The 21490-nt window shown below is 34.0% G+C and overlaps 1 protein-coding gene across 1 annotated transcript; it reads left to right on the forward strand.

Annotated features, from left to right (window-relative positions):
• Nucleotides 1–9797: 9797 nt before the first annotated feature.
• On the forward strand, nucleotides 9798–10640 carry LOC121210031 (secreted RxLR effector protein 161-like). Its single transcript, XM_041082105.1, has 2 exons — nucleotides 9798–10506; nucleotides 10609–10640. The coding sequence occupies exons 1-2, from the start codon at nucleotides 9798–9800 to the stop codon at nucleotides 10638–10640; spliced, it is 741 nt and encodes a 246-aa protein (XP_040938039.1).
• The last annotated feature ends 10850 nt before the right edge of the window (nucleotides 10641–21490 follow it).

Below are 21490 nucleotides of genomic sequence, written 5' to 3' on the forward strand. Positions count from 1 at the left end.
TTTATCATTTTTAGGGGCCAATGTATAATTTTACCATTATTAATCTAAAATTTTATAAATTATAAAAGACCTAAATTAAAATTTCACCATTTTAGGGGGCCATGGCCCCATGGGTCTCCACTAGGCTTTGGCACTAGAAACATGGAAGATGGGTCGTAAGATACTTTCTCAAGGAAGTCAATTTTGAACAGGAGTGTAGAAAATGAGAATTTGTTCATTCAGACCCCTTTAAAATTTATAAAATTTTAAATTAGTAAAGATAAATTTTTATTTTGGCATAAAAATGATAAAAAATTAATTTAATTTTTTAAAACTTATAAAGGTATAGACTATTAAAATGCTGAAATTATATTTTTACTATTATATGTTGAAAAATATAGAAATCAAATATATAATAAGGGTAATTACATGTTACTATTTACTTATCATGATAGGTTAGCCCAAATTAAAAGTGATCTAATTTGATTAAAATTTTATTGGACTTTAATTATTAAATAAAGTATGGGTTAAATATGTGTAGATATTCTAGTAATTGAGTTCTAATCAAATTCTAATTAGTATGGATTAATTAGAATTTGATTAGAACTCAATTACTAGAGTATCTACACATATTTAACCCATACTTCACTAGAATTTGATTAGAACTAATATGCCAAGATTATAAATATTAGGGTTATGGTCCCCAAATTATACACAAAATATCTTTTCTAACATCCCATAATTAGGAAAGAGAGAGCAAATATTCTCTCAATTTTTTGTGTGATAATTTGGAAGATCAAATCCCCAAGATCCGGTAAAACTTCGAGAAATTCATGGATTCAGGTACACTTCCGCATCTAGTTTTGTTCTTAATTTGTTCTTAATTTATTCTTGATGATTTGACATGATAGATCCTAGTTTATTAAGTTTTATTTTAGATTTATTTTACAAATCTAACAAGTGGCATCTGAGCCTTGTCATGTTAAGTCATTGGGAATTGATTAAAGTTTCTTCTTTAAACGATTGATTCATAAATTTTTATGGGTTTTATATTTCGGATATATATTGATCTTTGAAAGTTTATATTAAAGTGTATATATTTTTTAATTTATAAAATAAAATAAAATAAAAAATTTAAGGTTTTCCTTTTCTTTTATTTTTTTTGATGGATTAAAAAAAAGTTAACAGTAAATAGGCATAACTTAATTCATATATATATTTTGATTATATACATATATAATAAATGCATGTTGTTTTGGAAATTTATATAAATATATATAATTATCTTTTAATTTGATTGAAAGATGAAATTAACATAAATATTTTGAAACAAATAAATTCAGATCTTGGCTTTTAATTAAGGATATCTAATATTTTAAATAAATTAGTTGAAACAAAATGCTGCCAAAGTGACCTCTTTTGTGTAGATTAGTTTACTTGAAATATTAAGATGATTATATGTTTTTGTGATTCATGCGTTTATTAATTGACTCAAAGGTAAGTTAATATTTGGCAGAATTTCAACGAAATCTGTCGTGATAAATGTCTGACAATTATAAAGTATTTTATGTGAGTAATAAGTTAGTCCAAAGATTAATTCATTGTTTGACATAATTTATTGTCAATGTTTGATTGCTACAACAAGAGTACAACTTACCGTTAATATTACTGTCCAAAGACTTGATATTAGTATTGTGTTTGGTATCTTGAGATGGGATTAGCCATTATCTTGAATTTATTGTTTAATTATGAATATTAATTTAAGCTTGTTTTTGTTCTATATTCAACTAATTCATCTTCTACTGCCACAATATCTGCTAATATAAATTCTATACCCATGCTTAATGGGACTAATTTTAAGGAATGAAAAAGACACTTACTTATAGTGCTTGCTTGTATGGACATAGACCTTGCACTAAGGGAAGAACAACCTGCACCTCTCACTGCAAAAAGCACCCCTGATGTTAAGAGGAATTTTGAAAGGTGGGATTGTTCAAATCGTATGAGTCTAATGATCATGAAACACAGTATTCCAGAAGCCTTTAGGGGTACAGAATCTAAAGAGCTTACTCAAGCCAAGGGTTTCCTTGATGAAATTGAAAAACGTTTTGCTAATAATGATAAGGTTGAGATGATATCACTTCTAACTTTTTTGATGTCTATGAAGTATAATCTTCAAGGAAACATTAGGGAGTACATTATGGAGATGTTCCATATTACTTCAAGACTTAAGGCACTTAAGATTGAGCTTTCTGAGGAATTGCTTGTTCTTATGGTTTTGGTATCGCTTCCTACACAGTTTAATAAATTTAAAATTAGTTATAACTGTCAAAAGGAGAAATGAACCCTAAATGAGCTCATTTCTCATTGTGTGCAAGAGGAAGAAAGGTTAAAGTGTGATAAGTCTGAAAGTGCTCATTTGGCCAATGCTTCTAAAGAAAAAGGCAAGACAAGAAAATATCAGAATGAAGCTGTTAAAGGTCCAACTCAAAAGAAACAATAACAAGCTACAAAGAGTTGTTTCCTTTGTAACAAGTCTAGACACGTAAAGAAAGATTGTACCAAATATCAAGCTTGGCATTCAAAGAAAGGTATAATTTGGTTTATTCTAAGATTAATTTAGCTGCAGTACCTATAAACACTTGGTGGATAGATTCTGGGGCTATTACTCACCTATGTGTTTCTATACAAGATTACCTGAGTTACCGAAAGCCAAGTGATGGTGAAAGACACATCTTTATGAGCGACAGAAAATTGGTAGAAGTGGAAGTGATTGGACATTTTAGGTTGTAATTAGGAACTGGTTTTTATTTGGATTTAAAAGAAACTTTTATTGTACCATCATTTAGACGGAATTTAGATTTTGTTTCTTCGTTGGACAAATTTGGATATTATTGTTCATTCGGAAACAATCAATTTAATTTGTTTTTTAAATTCAAATGTTATTGGAACTGGATATTTAAATACTTATGATAACCTTTATTTACTAGAAATAGTTGCATCCTATAATGAAACCTTGCATGTGGAATCATGTGGTATTAAACGCAAATTAAATAAGGAAAATTTAGCATCATTATGGCATAGGCGCTTAGGTCATATCTCAAAAGTTAGAGTTGAATGTCTTGTGTCTGATGGTATTTTAGAGTCCCTTGACTTCACGGACTTTGATGTCTGTGTCAATTACATTAAGGGAAAATAGACCAAAACCAAGAGATTGGGTGCCAACAGATCTTCAGACGTCTTAGAATTAATTTATACAGATATTGTGGGTCGTTCCCTACGGCATCCTAGAATGGTCAATAATATTTCATAACATTCATAGACGATTACTTACGTTATGGGTACCTATATCTCATTCACGAGAAATCTCAGTCTTTGGACATGTTCAAAGCTTATAAAACTGAAATTGAGAATCAACTCAACAAAAGGATTAAAAATGACAGATCTGATCGTGGTGGTGAGTACTACAGTAGATATGATGGCTCAGGTCAACAATGTCCAGGACCATTTGTGAAATTCCGAGAGGAATACGGTATTGTCCCACTGTACACCATGCCAGGATCACTTAGTATGAATGGTGTAGCTGAAAGACAAAACATAACTCTTAAGGATATGGTAAGGAGCATGATTACTCATTCTACCTTACCTGAGTCCCTCTAGGGAGAAGCATTAAAGATAGCAGCTTACATTCTGAATAGAGTACCCAATAAAGCAGTTACAAAAAAAAAATCTTATGAGCTTTGGACAGGTCAAAAGCCTAGTCTAAAGCACTTTTACATTTGGGGATGTCCAGCTGAAGTAAGGCCTTATAGGCCACTTTAAAAGAAATTGGACACCAAAATAGTAAGCAGCTACTTTATTGGCTATTCTGAGTGATTTAGGGGCTATAAATTTTATGATCCCATAATAAGGAATATTTTTGAGACGAGAACTGCAACATTTTTTGAGGATGCTGAGTTTGGGGGGAGAAATAAGGTTAGAGACATTGCTTTTGAAGAGGAAATGGATTCTAACTCAATTCCTACTATCACTTTTGATCATGTTCAGGTTCTTATACCTATAATTGATCAAGAAGTGAATCTAGAACCTCTACAAGACAATGTTGGACAACTCCCAATTCAAAATGAGGTAATTGTTCCAGAAGAACAAGTGCCATTAAGGAGGTCTACAAGAGAAAGGAGAAATGCTATTCCAGATGATTATATTGTATTTCTCCAAGAACATGAGGATGATAATGGAATGATGAAAGATGATCTTATCAACTTTCATCAAACCATGAAAGGTTTTAATTCTCAAAAGTGGATTGATGCCATGAAAGATGAGTATAAATCTATGCAAGACAATAAAGTTTGGGAACTTGTCCCATCACTTGAAGGTGCAAAACCAATCAGTTGTAAATGGATATTTAAAACCAAGAGGGATGTAAATGGTAATGTGGAGAAGTATAAGGCGCGCCTTGTAGCTAAAGCATATACTCAAAAAGAAGGTATTGATTTTACAAAGACTTTCTCTCCTGTTTGATCAAAAGACTCCTTTAGGATAATCATGGCGCTTGTTGCTCATTTTGATCTTGAGTTACATCAGATGGATGTTAAGACTGCATTTCTTAATGGCGATATTGAAGAAACAATTTATATGGTGCAACCAAAAAATTTTGAGTCGGAAGACTCAAAGAATATAGTTTGCAAATTGACAAAATCCATCTATGGACTCAAACAAGCTTCCCGTCAATGGTACCATATGTTTCATCAAATAATTGTTTTGTTCGGTTTTGAGATGAATATTGTTGATGATTGTATGTATCACACATTCAATGGGAGTAAGTACATATTTCTTGTAACATCTCAATTTAAGGTCTAATCAAAATAATAGTTTTGAGACCACAAATCCAAAATAGAAATAATTATTTTATGATTATTTAATGGTCCATGTTATGATTGCATGCTTGTGTGAAATTTTCATGAAGAAATTTTATGCCTAAAGTGTCCAATTTGAAGTTAGGGACTAAATTAAATAAGTTGCAAAATACTTATGCAAGATGGTTTTAGTACAACATGTGACGTTATTTATTTGGTGAAAAATGCCATGTCTATGCCGATCACAAAAGTCTTAAGTACTTAATGACCCAAAATGACTTCAACCTATGGCAACGGAGATGGTTAGAACTGTTAAAGGATTATGAGCTTGTGATTGATTACCATCCGAGTAAGGCGAATGTGGTCGCCGACACTTTGAGTAGGAAGTCATTATTTCCCTTGAGGGCTATGAATACACGGTTGACCTTGTTCGATGATGGTTCGATTCTAGCCGAGTTGAGAGCTAGACCGACTTTTCTTTAATAGATTTGTGAAGCTCATAAAGTTGATAAAGAGTTGCAAGCCAAGAGAGTTTAGTGTGAATCCAGTAGTAAACCGAAATTTCAAAGTGACTCTGATAGTTGTCTGCGGTTTCGTGGTAGGATTTGTATTCCAAAAGACACTGAGTTGATTCAGAATATTTTAAATGAGGTACACAATTGTTGTTTGACAGTTCACCCGGGCAGTACAAAAATGTATAATGACTTGAAGAAAATGTATTGGTGGAATGGTATGAAGAGAGATATCTCAGAGTTTGTATCGAAATGTCTAATTTGTTAGTAGGTAAAGGCTGAACACCAAGTACCTTCGGGTTTGCTTCAGCCTACCATGGTTCCCGAGTGGAAATGGGATCGAATTACTATAGATTTTGTGACAGGGTTGACACTGACTTTGAGAAAGAAAGATGTCGTTTGGGTTGTAGTTGATAGATTGACTAAATCGGCTCACTTTATCTTGGTATGTATCGATTATTCACTTGATAAGTTAGCTAAGTTGTATATTTTTGAAATTGTGAGATTGCACGGAGTACCTTTTGTCGATTATTTCAAATAGAGAGATCCAAGGTTCACTTCACGGTTTTGGAAAAAGTTACAAGAAGCGTCGGGTACGAAGCTAAACTTTAGTACTACTTTCCATCCACAAACTGATGGTCAGTCAGAGAGAGTAATTCAAATACTTGAAGTCATGCTCCGATGTTTTGTATTGGAATTCCAAGGTAGTCGAGAAAAGTACTTACCGTTGGTAGAGTTTGCCTACGACAATAGTTATTAGACGAGTTTGGAAATGGCACCTTATGAGGCATTACATGGGCGTAAGTGCCGAACACCTTTGTCTTGGACCGAGCTCAGAGAGAATCAAATTCACGAGGTTGACTTGGTCAAAGAGACCGAAAAGAAAGTGAAGATAATTCATGATTGTTTGAAAGCTGCTTCGGATAGACAGAAGTCATATATATATTTGAAACGGAAAGAGATTTAATTCTAAGTAGGCGATAAGGTATTTTTGAAAGTGTCTCCATGGAAAAAAGTTTTGAGATTTGGTAGAAAAGGAAAGTTGAGTCCTCGTTTTACAGGGCCATATGAGATCACTAAGAGAATAGGGCCGGTTGCTTATCTGTTGGCTTTGCCATCACAGTTGGAAAAGATTCACGATGTGTTCCATGTGTCTATGTTACGCCGATATATATCGGATCCTTCACATGTGATTTCACAGACAAAAGTTGAAATTCGACCGAATATGACTTATGGTGAGGAATCGGTTAAGATTTTGGCTCGGGAAGTCAAACAATTGAGGAATAATAGTATTGCCCTTGTAAAAGTGTTATGGAAAAGACATGGGGTCAAGAAGGCTACATGGGAGCCTGAAGAGGCCATGAGGAAACAATACCCAAACCTTTTTACCAGTCAGATTTTCATGTATGAAAATCCCTAAAGGGGGGAGAGTTGTAACATCCCGATTTAGGGTCTAGTCAAAATAATAATTTTGAGACCACAAATCCAAAATAGAAATAATTATTTTATGATTATTTGATGGTCCATGATATGATTGCATGCTTGTGTGAAATTTTTATAAAGAAATTTTATGCCTAAAGTGTCCCATTTGAAGTTAGGGACTAAATTGAATAAGTTACAAAATACATGTTCTAGAAGCTTTGAGTATGAAATTGTCATGGATTTTTAATTAGAGGGTCTTAAATAGCAATTTGACCAAATTGTAAAATTTTGGACAAAAATGGACATGAATAGTAAAAAAATTGAAAGAAAGGCCTTATGGGCATTTTTGTCATTTGGTTAATAAAATAATAAAAAAAGGAAAAATCAAGAAAAATTTTCTCATCTTCTACATGTATGTGCCGAAATTCCAAGGGACACCATAGCTAGGGTTTCTTCATTTTCCAAGCTCAATAGTAAGTGCATCCTAGTCTGGTTTTTAATGTTCTATGTATCTTTAAAGTTGTTATCAACCGATCTAGCCATTTCTACCATTTATTTGAGCTAGGGCTTATGTTTGAAATTTGAAACATGTGTGACATGCTTGTATTTTGATGTTTAATGGAAGAATATGAAAGTTTGATGTGTGATAAACATCTTTTACGAAGTGGTTTTTCATGAAAACACTTAAAATGACTTATTTGTAAAAGATGAAAAAATGGATAGTATAAATGTGTTTTAATGAGAAATATGGGCTGATATGAGAAGGAATATGGATCGGCTAGGCTTGGATAACAAAGAAAATGCATGTATTTCATTTTACGAGCCTAGGGACCAATTTATAAATAAATAAAAATTTAAGGGTAAAATGGTAATTTTACCAAAGTATATTTTTGGGTTGATTTGAATAATGTGAGTATCAAATAAATTAAATTTGGCATTACAGATCAAGAAAAATGTGATTAGGGTCTTGATGGAGGGAAAAACAAGGTTTACAAAGAATAGGCTCATTTTCATCATTTTTGTACCGAGGTAAGTTCATATACAAATAATGTGATGTTGTAACACATTTTAATACTTTAATGTTATGTGAATTTAAATGCTTTAATTGCTATCATGAATTATATGCCTGAATATTCTATGAGTACATGATTGGTATTACGGACATTATAAACGATATTACGAGCAAGTTCGACAGCAATGCGATAATCAAGAAATCCCATTTGAACCTTAGAAATAGTTTGGGATACAAGTGACATGTCACTAGGAATCGTATGATTTGAGCTCATGAGATATGTGATATAAGTTTATATGGCTTCGAGTGCTGGTCTTGTACGTCCTACCTACGGCTAGGTAGTCCGGCATGTGTTGTGGATACCTGACAGCTTGTGTGCGTAGCTCATGTAGTTACGTCTTGACAGACAACTTGTGTGAGCAGACCCATGAGTAGCTCGAAATGAACTTATATATGTTGTCTGCTATGAGGTGGATCTAGTTGCGTATGTGGCACTTACGTGAGAGCTTTCCATGTATCCAATAGTATTCCGAGTGTTCAACGAGTAAATTATCGAGTAACTTGATAGAGGACCCAAGGGGTAAGTCAATGAGAAGATTGAGTATAACTTGTGTTACGAGTTGGTACAGGTATGTAGACCAAACTCATGAGTAATGCCTTGATATATGATGAAACCATGATAAAGTTGTGTATATGATGAGTAAGTTTAAGCTATTCGATGTAATACAAACTTATGTTCACTATATTAAATGTATGTTAATTACTTGTTTAGATTGCATATTATTTGCATATGGACTTATTAAGCTTTAAAGCTTACCCCATTTCCTTTCCTTTTTCCTTATAGTATCGCCAAGCTATCGGAGGACGTCGGAGTTTTCGATCACACTATCAATTGGATATTTAGGTATAGCTAATCTCAAAATTTTAAGTATGACATGTATAGGACACTTGGTTATTTTGTTATGTGTCATATTGATTAGCCAAATGTGTTGGCTCATATTGGTATTATGATTATTTTGTATATGGCCGTGAGAGATGGCTCATATTGATTATTTGGGTTGTAACCCTAATTAATTATGCATGCATGCAAATGTGTTTATACTTTGATGTGGTTGTGGATGATGAGTGTGATGAATGGTATATGTGCTCGATGGGTAGTTTATGACCAATAGGGTGAACGTATCCATAGTATTAATGAGTAATTTGAAAGTAGGTTAATAATATTTATTGAATATGAAATTTGTGTGGAATGCCATATGAAAGCATGTTGGTTTGAATATGTGGTACATTGAATATCATGATGGGGGTTTATGTATGTGAGTGTTTAAGGGTGACAAATGGCTTGGATAATAGCCTAAAATTTGTCCACACGGGCATGTGTCTAGACCATGTATGAGACACGGTCTGCCCCACAAGCGTGTGATTCGGCCATGTGTCCCCTGCACTCTAATTAGGTAAAATAGAATGCTCAGTAGTAAACACAAGGGCAGACATGACCGTGTGTCTCAGCCGTGTGAAGGATAGGCCTTAGGACATGGGCGTGTGAGTTGGTCGTGTCCCTGCCTACACGGGCGTGTGAGACCACACGGCCTATCCACACGGGCGTGTGGCTCTTTAAATCATGAATAATCTTCTAAGTGTTGTAAGAGTTCTGAAATTTCCTGATTTAGTCCCGACTCATTCCCCATGTATGTTTTTGGCCTCGTAGGCCCGTATAAGGGATGTTTTTCATATGTTTGAATGTTTTTAATTTCAACGAAATTTTATGGTTCGGTTTTGTATGTTTGTATATGTTTAAGTCCATAATGCCTCGCACCCTGTCCCAGCGTCGGATACAAGTAAAGGGTGTTACATTTCTGGTTTTATATGTTGATGATATTTTGCTTGCCGCTAATGATATAGGCTTATTGCACGAAAACAAGAGATTTTTATCTAAGCATTTTAAGATGAAAGATCTTAGGGACCCCTCTTTTGTTTTAGGAATTCAAATACATTGAGATCGATCTCGAGGTATTCATGGATTATCACAAAAGAGCTATATCGATAAAGTACTCAGAAGGTTTGGCGTGCAGAGTTGTAGACCAAGGTGACACTCCTATCGCTAAAGGAGACAAATTTAGTCTTACTCAATGTCGTAAAAGTAACCTTGAAATTCAGGAAATGGAAAATATTCCCTATGCATCAGCTGTTGGGAGTTTAATGTATGCTCAAGTTTGTACGCGTCCGGACGTTACATTCATTGTTGGGATGTTAGGCAGATATTTAAGCAACCCTGGTATAGACCATTGGATAGTAGCCAAAAGGGCTATAAGATATCTTCAAAGAACAAAAGATTACATGCTTACTTATAAGAGATCAGATCTTTTAGAGGTCATAGGGTATTCTGATTCTGATTTAGCTGGATACCAAGATAGTAGGAAATCTACATCAGGCTATATTTACCTATTAGTTGGAGGAGCTATATCTTGGAAAAGTGTCAAACAGACACTTGTAGCTTCGTCCACTATGGCAACAGAGTTTGTAGCATGCTATGAGGCATCAAACCATGGAATATGGTTGCAGAACTTTGTCACAGGGCTGCGCATTTTGGAGATTGTAGAAAGACCACTCAAATTATTTTGTGACAATAAGTCAGCAGTGCTATATTCCAATAACAATAGGAGTTCATCTAAGTCAAAGCCTATTGACATAAAGTTCCTAGTTGTAAAAGAAAGAGTGCAAAATGGTCAAATATCCATAGAGCACACTGGGACAAACTCCATGATAGCGGATCTGCTCACGAAAGGTTTACCATCTAAGGTCTTTCATGAGCACACTGCTCATATAGGTGTTACATTGTTTGAGGATATCATGATTTAGTGGGAGTTTATATTTTATGTTTGTTTTCTGACATTTATGTATTTGGATATTTTTTGATCAAAATAAAGTATTCAGTTTATTCATTATGTTTATTATTTTGGTACTGACTTCACTTAAGTTTAAAGATGACCAGTTGGAAATAGACATGTTTAGATTATATTGCAAGTAATTTCCATGCTACACATCCATACTTGATCTATGTCATTTGGTTGTGTTAATATACGTGATCATGGATGAATTTAGTTACAATATATGTCACTAAAGTCGCCTTGGTTATATCTTAACATAATTAATGGACGAGATTGTTCGGAATACCTTTTGGATGTGATAGTAAAATTTTGAGCTCACAAGGTTATATAATGACATGTAATTATAGAGTAATTAGTATATATATTTGGTCCAAGTGGGAGATTGTTGGAAAATATGCATATCACATATATAATAAGGGTAATTACATGTTATTATTTATTATCATGATAGGTTAGCCCAAATTAAATGTGATCTAATTTGATTAAAATTTTATTGGGCTTTAATTATTAAATAAAGTATGGGTCAAATATGTGTAGATATTCTAGTAATTGAGTTCTAATCAAATTCTAATTAATGATGGGCTAATTAGAATTTGACTAGAACTAATATGCCAAGGTTATAAATTTTAGGGTTATAGTCTCCAAATTATATACAAGATATCTTTTCTAATATCTCATCATTAGGAAAGAGAGAGCAGATATTCTCTGAATTTCTTGTGTGCTAATTTGGAAGATCAAATCCTCAAGATCCGGTAAAACTTCAAGAAATTCATGGATTCAGGTACGCTTCCGCATCTAGTTTTGTTTTTGATTTGTTCATAATTTATTGTTGATGATTTGACATGATAGATCCTAGTGTATTAAGTTTTATTTTAGATTTATTTTACAAATATAACATTATAAAAATATACAATTTAATTTTGATCCCTAAAAAGATTTTTTGGTCTTTTTCCTTTATTTTGAAGTTTGTAAATTGGAAAAAAGAAAAGGGTGCAATTAACCATAATGAGTTATTCACAGTTTTTAACTGAAGATGCAAGGAGCTCGTTTTTTTCTTGAGTTTTGCTTCATGGTGCTAGGGCAATGATTTTTGGTTTTTACTGTTCCTTATGTTCCGGTGTATTGTGTTGTAATGTTAGTGATTGTCTATCCATTTTTTCTTTTATTAATAAATCCTACTCTTTAAAAAAAACTCATAAATATTAAAAAAATATTATTTTGTAATAACGAAAAAATTTATTAAATTCAGAGTTGTTATAATGATAAATAGAACAGAAACAAGATGTGAGAAGAAGTAAGACAAGAAAAGAAAAAACGATCGAATCAATCTTTGTTTACGTAGTTCAAACACAATGGTTTTACATCTTGGAGCCTTACTCAGCATATACTCATATTTGATTACCAAATCAAATAACCATAACAATCTATCTCTATCAGTTAAAGCCTATAATCACTCATTACCCCTTTACAAGCTAAGTTCATGCAGTCCAAATAAAGAACAATATCACAATCAACTTACATTAATGCAAATTGATATTTTTTAAACTGGACCGGTGATCAAATTGACTAAACCATAATTCATCGGTCCGACGGTTCAATCGATCCCATTTAAAAATTATTAAAAATTTAAAAAAATCTGATTCAACCACTTTCCATTATTTAGTTTTAAGTATATATATTACCATATCAATAGAAAATTCAAAGCAAATTACAGCAACAATATTACATATATTCAATATTCAATGAAACTCAAAAACTCTCATTCATGTCGTCGTCTATTCTACCCTCCCTTCTTCATTTAGTTTTAGGTGTGGGTTTCATTGTACCCGCCTTGTCAAAGTAGATTATTTTGAAACCCAGAAATCTATATTGCAATAGCAATAGTAAATTCAAAGCAAATTACTGCAACAGCAATATTGAATATTGTCAAAGTTTGGCTGGAATCATGTGCGTCAGTTTGATATCAAATTCTAATGAATTGTGGGAGCTACAAAATATGACCACTAATCGTTGAGCTATTAAAAAAAAAAAAAGAGGAAAGGGAAGCCTTGTTTATCATGTGTTTGACGCAGCGACAATTCAGGGGGATGGATGGGTCCTCGTAAAGGTTCAGATCTTATAGCCGAGCTGCTGAAATTGTCAGGCTTGGGGGCGGAAGGAGAGTTACAGAGTGGGGTGATTTTTTTTTTACTATTAATATAATTATTTTTAATTAAAATTATTATAAAATTACAATATCACTGGGTGCTACTGTAGCATGATACAATTGGTCAACCGATTTTCTTTAACCCTTTTAAGATTTGAGATGATTTGAGTAATGGAGAATTAATTTAAATACCATTTCTTATAAAAAAAAATTTAATAGTCAGTTGAAAAAAGAGGTATAGATTAGGGTGTAATTTGTCAATTAAGAAGAAAAATCAATTTTTTATCAGTATTTTTTAAGGTATAATGATAAATTTAACTCTTAACATTTACATTTTCTGTCAATTTGACCATTATTTTTTTGGCTAAATTTGACTCTTAACCTTTTAAAAACGAGCCAAATCACTTTTCTTTAATGAAAATGATGACTAAAATATTAATTTTTATTGTTGTTGGCATGACAACTTGCATGATAGCTCATGTGCACATCATGATAACATAATATCATTTGTCTTATATGTCACGTCAACTGAAATACCCCAAACCCGGCTTAGACGTCATGATCGAATCTGGAGAAGTTACATCAACTTGTGTGAAAAACTAAAATCTAGCTTAAAAATTGTGTGATATGAAAACTTAATTTAGCTAAGCTCATACAAGTTTCAGGAAATTCTCAAGTTTGAAAACACCTATTTCACAACATGATCTCTTAAACATTTACCTATAAAAACAACAGAAACTTCTAGAGTTTTTAAGTTGTGAAAACTGAATTCCAATTTTTCAAATTAGTATGATTTTGTAGTTTTACATTTAAGAACACCCAAAAACCAACGAACAAATCAAAAACTCAAAAACAAAACCAAATCCAAAAACCTAGTCCAAAAATCAAAAGTCCAGAAATCTTAATTAAAATAATTCAAACCATCTTATGGGGAAAACCAATCCGATCTCCCACACGTCATTCAGTCCTAAACTTGCTGGTTACTTGAGAGGATAACAAACACAGAGTGAGCTTTACAAGCTCAGTGTGTAACATATCCCAAGAAACAAATCAGATATACATAAATAAACAAATACAGATTCAAACATATTCTCACATACAAATTCAGATGTATTTTCATAATCAGATACATATGCGTATTCAGATTCAGATACAAATGCAGACACAGATTTAGATACAGATGCAGTCACAGATCCTACCCCCATCCACTACACACCAACTTTGTCCAACCAATCACACCAATTAATACTACAAGAGTCTATCAATCCAATCACACCGAGTCATGGTGATATACCACTCATAAAGGTGCAAGTGAGCTGCCAGAAAGATATTGCAATTTAACAGCCAAAATTGCTAAATACTGCCAAAATATATTTCCTTCATCGCATATCAAACTCATCCCGATGTACATCCATAAATAAACTAATATATATATTCCATAAACAAATATCATGCATACTTTCATACAAAATTATGCTTTTGGAGTTATCAGAACACAAATCGTACATATATCTTTCATACACCTTACCTGTATCACATACAAACACAAATCAATAGATGTCACATTTCAAGTCTTATTTAACCCAAATGGATCCCACGGAAGGTCTAATTACGAATTTCAGAGTCAAATGGGTCTAGGTGAAAATTTTCGAACAATCGGCTACACAACCTATTTGATCTTCCCATGTGATTCGACAAGCTCATGTGTTCCACACGGCTTACCTGATTTTCTTGTGTAATCACACATGCCTATGTGGCCCACACGGCTTACCTGATTTACTCGTACAAGTGAACATGCCCGTGTACACTCACACGGCCTAATACATGGCCAATAACATAGTCATGTGATGACCAACAGTTTCAAATTTTCCTTGCATTTTTCCAAATTTTCTGGGTTTTTCGTAGTGGTTTCAAGTTAGAAACACACACCTAATTTGGTCTCAATAAAGATTTATGAAGGAGCAATCCAGTAACCTAAATCGACAATATACAAGAATCAATCAATTCAATTTTTACAACACTCGATTGCACAAATTGGTGTAACATCATCCAACAAACTTATTTACAAAACAGAACAACCCTTAAAATGATAAAATTACTCACCCTTGAACGAAACAACTTAAGAAAAGAATTTAATTGCCCGGAGGATTAATCGTCTCACGATCTTCTCTTAATCTCCACAAAGAACACAAACTAATCATTAAAAGCCCTTCCTACTTAAAGAACTTAATAAACCCAAGTTAAACTGTTGGAAAAAAAAATGAGTTTGGAAAATGCAGCGGAAAATAAATTTTGGGAAAAATCAAAGTTTTAAAACTTTTCCAAAACACTTAATCAAAATTGTACCTTTTCAATTCGTCTAGGATGAGCGCTTCAACTGAGTAGTCTTTTTCACTATCCTTAAGCTCACGTCTGTCAAGTGTGGGCTCGCTTTTAATAAAAAGTTCACAAAAAATACCAATGGGGTAATTTCACAATATCTCTAAACTTTTGGGAAAATTTATAAATTAGAAAAATATATCTAGAAATTTTTTGAAATAATCTCTTTAGAAATTTTCTCTCTACAACTTTCTCTTGAATTCAACTGTGTGTAAAATAATGACCCAAGACTCTCTTTATATAAGGAGAGTTTAGAGAGTTCAACTATGATTAAACTTAATCACTTTAATATTAAATCTTATTAAAATAATAGAATGTTAATCTACAATATAAACATTAAATTTAATTTAATATTAAAGTAATCACTTTAATATTAAATTAATAAAACAATATTAAGATAAGTATTAAATTTAATTTAATATTAAACTATTAAAAAATTATTATTTTTGGAATAGTTAATTTGAAATCAAATTCTCTAGTAGAGTCCCAGTAGGAGTGTAACTTTTCCACTGTTCAACCATTGAAGACCAATTGCGGCTGGCCACCGGGATGCCGCCATTGCAGCCACCGGCACTGCCGTGTCAAGTGATGCAGGTGCGACACCCTTACGACACCTTGAGTCAGTTTGGCTACTACAAGTTCGATCTGGGTTACTGACAACCTGACTGGTCCGATCTAGCCACCGGGTTGGACCGTCGACCCAATTTCACATGCCAGGCCTAGTTCAACCAGTGTTTTGGTCATAATCTTTGTTTTTCAGCAACCGAACCCAATTTACGGTTTTAGGTCCAATTTTCAAGTTCAATTACCCATTGCGCCAATTGTTTGACTTGAAAATTAATTTCTAAAAATATCATATTAATTTTAATTAATTTGATTAATTTAATTTTGCTTGATCAAAATTGATTTTTCCAAAAATCACTTAGACTTTCCAAATTAATTTTTCAAGAAAATTCTTTAATCAAATTCTCTAGTTGAACAATTCTCACGACCACCTAATTTAATTCCACATTGAATAAATCGATTCAATTAAATTATTTCCGAAGTCGTATAATTTTCTTCTGATTCAAATGCAGTCCAATCGAGCTTTTGTTAAGCTAGCAAAGGGACCAATTGGACATATATAGTTAGGCTCTAGTAATTGCAACTATTTCTAGAAGCTTCATTCTGATAATTCGCAATTACATAATCATGGAGTCAGTCCACAAGAATTACCACGATTCAAAACTCCTTATGGTATACTCCTTACAAAAGATTTATCCAACTGTTTTTCTAATGACCTCATCATGTGTGTATTACCCTCATATGATATCTTTAATTCCTTTGAGTTAAATTCGTTCATTCAATACAATCCTATTTTATCTCATGGTCACCATTGTATCTTCTTAATGATTAATATGATTATTATCAACAAATGACTATAATAAATTGCTTGTTCGAGAACAAGCAACCTGTGGTCACATTTCATATTTATGAATCCACATAATACTAATGAGAGTATAATCCTATGCCGTACAGAAGTCATGTACCCAACATACTGGCTATGGGCTCGATCATCTTTAGAGCAGAAGCCTCCACTTATATCAAAGCACATGAGTTGCATACGCATGGTCCATGTCTAACTCAGGATTTAGGTAAATCACACCATGAACGTCACAGGTGAATTAATTCACAAATGAATTCAGAATTAATTCATCTTAGGTGCAGTCCAATGTATCATTTTACTAATGAATACATCTATGTCTCTACTCGTGGAGTCAATTGCTCCGATAGTCAGGACTAACCATCTGCCCAATTGGAATTGTAGGCGACATAATAATCCTTCTTAATATTTGAATCAAATGCTCACTTTGATTTTTTTACAGGATTATGGACTTATTTAGATTATTTACTAAAGTAAATTGCATTTCTCGCAATGTAAACATTCTTACAATGTTACTTATCTTCAGTTTGAACTTAGACAATCAATGAACTAATACTTGCTTATCACAATTTCGCTATGCATGCAAAATATAAAAGAAAGAAATACAAAATACATAATAGTGAAATGTGAAATTAACTTTATTTATTTACTCTGGGAATTGGGGCTAACAGTGTGTAGATAACCTACCGGTCTCATATATTACACAGTAATGCTAGCGTATAAGCTGTATCGTGCAATATGGTAAACTATCGTATAGACATGCAGTATGAACTGCCAGATCAGCTAATAGTACGTAGCATAGCTAACGTACATGTGGTATAGTGCAATGCGGTGAACCGCTATTCCAACGGGTTACAGTAACACTGCCAAATCAGTTAAATCGTCTACGACCTTTTCGGTATTGGGATTGCCCATGACCCTCTGTGTATTAGGGGCATCAGTATGTAGATAAACTGCCAAATTTTAAATCTTCCTTCTCTTCAACATCCCAACCCAAAATACTTTATATACAGATGTATGTATGCAGATGTATGTATGCGGATGTATGAATATAGATGCACCATTTCAGAATTCAATTTCAGACAATCATCCAGAACAGTCACTTACAATCAGTCATTCAAATACAGAAATGTGCACACTTATGCACTCAAATTTGGTACCTCACATTTCATACAACCAAGCACGAACAACACTTAAAACGCAGTCAGGGTAGAGTCATGTCAACCTTGAGTAAGCTTAGTTGAGGGTTGAAACACATAGAATCGTGATTGTACCTAAATTGCCCTATAATCAAAATTTGGCGAGTTAAGGCCACATGCCTTTGTGCTCCGGCCATGTGGAGCATCCAGGCCATGTGGGGATCCAAACGCTTGTGTAACGGGGTCGCACACGCCCGTGTGGGGTGGGGACACGACTATGTGAACAAGCTGTGTGACTCACTTTCCATTTCTCTAAATTCAAGTGCAGGGAAGACACGACTGTGTGAAGGAGTCACACACCCATGTGGCCAACAGACACAACTGTGTGTCCCATAAAGCACGCCTGTGTGGAATCCCTAGGCCTCAAAATTAGTAGCATGACCGTGTGGCCAAGGGACACGGCCATGTGGAAGCCCTAATTACCCCAAATCAGTCACACGGTCGTGTGGACAAAGGACATGGCCGTGTGATTTTTTTTTAAAAATCCCCAAATTGACCACATAACCATGTGGCGGGGCTGTATGGCACCTATAATTGGCCGAAAACCCTAGTTCCAAAATCAACACAGGCGTGGCCAACGAGACAGCCACGAAACCACCCAAAAATAGCCCTGAAAACACCGATTTGGCCATCAGAACCGCTCCCAACCTTAACCACATCTATAGTACATTCAAATGGGGGGTTTCCCCTTCCAAACAATGCCTATAACTCACAATCATTGAATTAGCAATATTTTCTAAAGCTGAATCAACAACTCAAAACCAACAGAAAAAGAAGTAATTGAGATCAAAATCCCACACCTGTTTTGACGTTGGAGAGATCGACAGAGGAGTGACAATCCCGAAATCTATAGGCAAATCGCTTAACAGAAGAAAAACCAAGTGGAATCAAAAAGAAAAAAAAAGAGAAGAGAGGGAGAGGGAACGTGAAATTGACAAAGAATAATCGCAAAAAATAGAAATAAAAATAATATCCATCTTCTTTTCAAAAACGAAGAAAATAATTTAAATAGTTCTAAATAAAAAATAACGCTCATGCAAAGACTTGAACACAGGACCCCTATCACACCCACACTCTACTTAACCATCAGACCAACAGACCCATTCTTGTCACGAACTTGCACAATTAAACACATATGTGCAATCTTCCCACTGTCCTTATGCTCAAAGCCTAAAACTTCTAAGCCCAAAATTTGAGGCGTACAACTTTCATCACATCTACAATTCATTCAGCTATTACCTCTTGTATCAAGTGATATTTCCAATCAATATGTTCGTCCTTTTGTGACTTCTCATTTCCTTGGTATTACCTATTTCAGCACTATTACCACTATATAGTAATTATAGTTTTTTCCATACCAGGAATAACTTCAAGATCGATTAAGAACTTTTGTAGCCATATTTCTTTTTCCATTGCCTTAGAAACAACCACATACTCAGCCTCCATAGTAGAGTCAGCAGTGCAAGTTTGTTTTACAATTCTTCATACTATGACTCCATGGCCTAGAACGAATACATTTTTCGATGTCAATTTCCTCGAATCTTTACAGGTTTGGAATTCTGAGTCTATGTATCCAACAATAGTAAGGTTCTACCCGGAATACACAAGCATATAATTCCTGGTTCTTTTAAGGTACCTTAATATATGTTTTACAGATTGTCAATGCCTGAGACCTAGATTCATCTGATATCAACTAACCATTCTTATTGAGAAACAAATATCTAGACGTGTGCAAATCATCACATACATAAGGCTTCCAACTACCGAAGCATATGGAACCTTACTCATATACTCTCTTTCTTCCACTGTCTTAGGATAATCATTTAAAAAAAAGATGAAAACCTAATAAAGCTGGTTGAACTCCTGGCTTTGCATCAGTCATTGTAAAACGTTCCAGTACCTTATCAATGTATGAAGCTTGAGATAGAGCTATTGTTTTATTCTTTAGATCCCTAAGGATTCGAATTCCAAGAATGTAACAAGCTTTACCCAAATCCTTCATGCTAAACTGTTAACCTTACCATAGTTTAGCTGATAACAATTCTCCTATGTCGTTTCTGATATGTAGAATATCATCGACATACAAAACGAAGAAGACCATCTTTTTGTCTTTTACACGCTTATAAATACAAAGTTCATCAGCATTTTGCTCAAATCCAAAAGTCTTGATTTGATCAAATATTTTATTCCATGAGTGGGACGCCTGCTTAAGTCTATAAGTGGACTTAGCAGTTTGCAAACTTTTTCTCCTTTCCTTTGACAACATAGCTAGTGAATTAAGCCATGTAAATGGTCTCATCAAGATAGCATTTAAAATTGTTGTCTTGACATCCATTTGTCAGATCTCGTAATCAAGAACATCAACAATAGATAAGAGTATGTGGATAGACTTGAGCACGGCTATCGGAGAGAAACTCTCATCGTAATTGATGTCTTCTTTCTGTGTGTAGCCTTTCCCTACAAGTCTAGCTTTGTGTGTTTCCACTTTCCCTTATACATTTCTCTTCTTCTTGTAGCTCCACTTACACCCTATGGGTTTAATCTCAACTAGTAAGTCTACAAGTTCCCATACCGTATTGGATTTCATAGAATCCATCTCGACATCCACGGCCTATTTCTAGAGCTTGGAATTGATGTCCTGCATAGCCTCTTTGTAAGTGGGTGGACCGTCATCATAATTGGCTTTCGTATTATAAATACTACCATCATAAATAAAGAAGTCTGATTTCTTAGAAACTCTCTCACTATGAAGGATTCCCCTATGTTATTGATCGTTTGTAGGTCTTTCTACAACTTTATTGAGAATTGAACTCGATGATTGTTCTACCACTCCCGAAAGTTCCTCAAGTACCACTTTACTTCGAAGTTTAAATTCATCCATGTAGTTTCCTCAAGGAAAGTAGTATGAGTAGAAACTTTAATCGTATTATCTTTCGGATTGTAGAATAACCCTCCCTTTATTCCTTTTGGATATCCAACAAACATGCACAAATTTGTCCGTGCATCCAACTTCTTTGCATCCTTATCTAGAACGTCTGCTAGACAACCCCATATTCTAAAGTGATTTAGAGTGGGTTTCTTTCCATGCCACAATTCATAATGTGTCTTACAAGAAGACTTGGTTGGCACATCATTCAGAGTATAGCAAACCATTTGTATCGCATATCCCCAAATGGAAGTAAGATATTGTGAATAGCTTAACATTGAATGAACCATGTCAAGCAAGGTTCTATTCCTTCTCTCAGCTATGCCATTCTACTGTGGAGTGCCTAGTGTGGTCAATTGGGATAAAATCCTATTCTCTATGAGGTATCTTAAGAACTCTTCGGACAAGTATTCCCCACCTCAGTCAGACCAAAGATTCTTTATAGATAAACCTAATTACCTTTCCACTTCCACACGAAAATCTTGAAATTTATCAGTGGTTTCACTTTTGTGGTGCATTTGATACACATATCCATATCGAGAATAGTCGTCGATAAAAGTCACATAATAATTATAACTTCCTTAGGCAGTGATGCTCATGGGACCACATACATCAGTATGCACAAGTTCTAAAGGTTGGTTGGCCCTTGTAACTTTTGCATTAAAAGACCTCTTAGTCATTTTACATTCTAAGTAAGATTCACATTGTGGAAGACTAACTTCCTTACGCATACTTAAGAGATAATCTT

The sequence above is a fragment of the Gossypium hirsutum genome, chromosome A11 (assembly GCF_007990345.1).
Source record: "Gossypium hirsutum isolate 1008001.06 chromosome A11, Gossypium_hirsutum_v2.1, whole genome shotgun sequence".
NCBI lineage: Eukaryota > Viridiplantae > Streptophyta > Magnoliopsida > Malvales > Malvaceae > Gossypium > Gossypium hirsutum.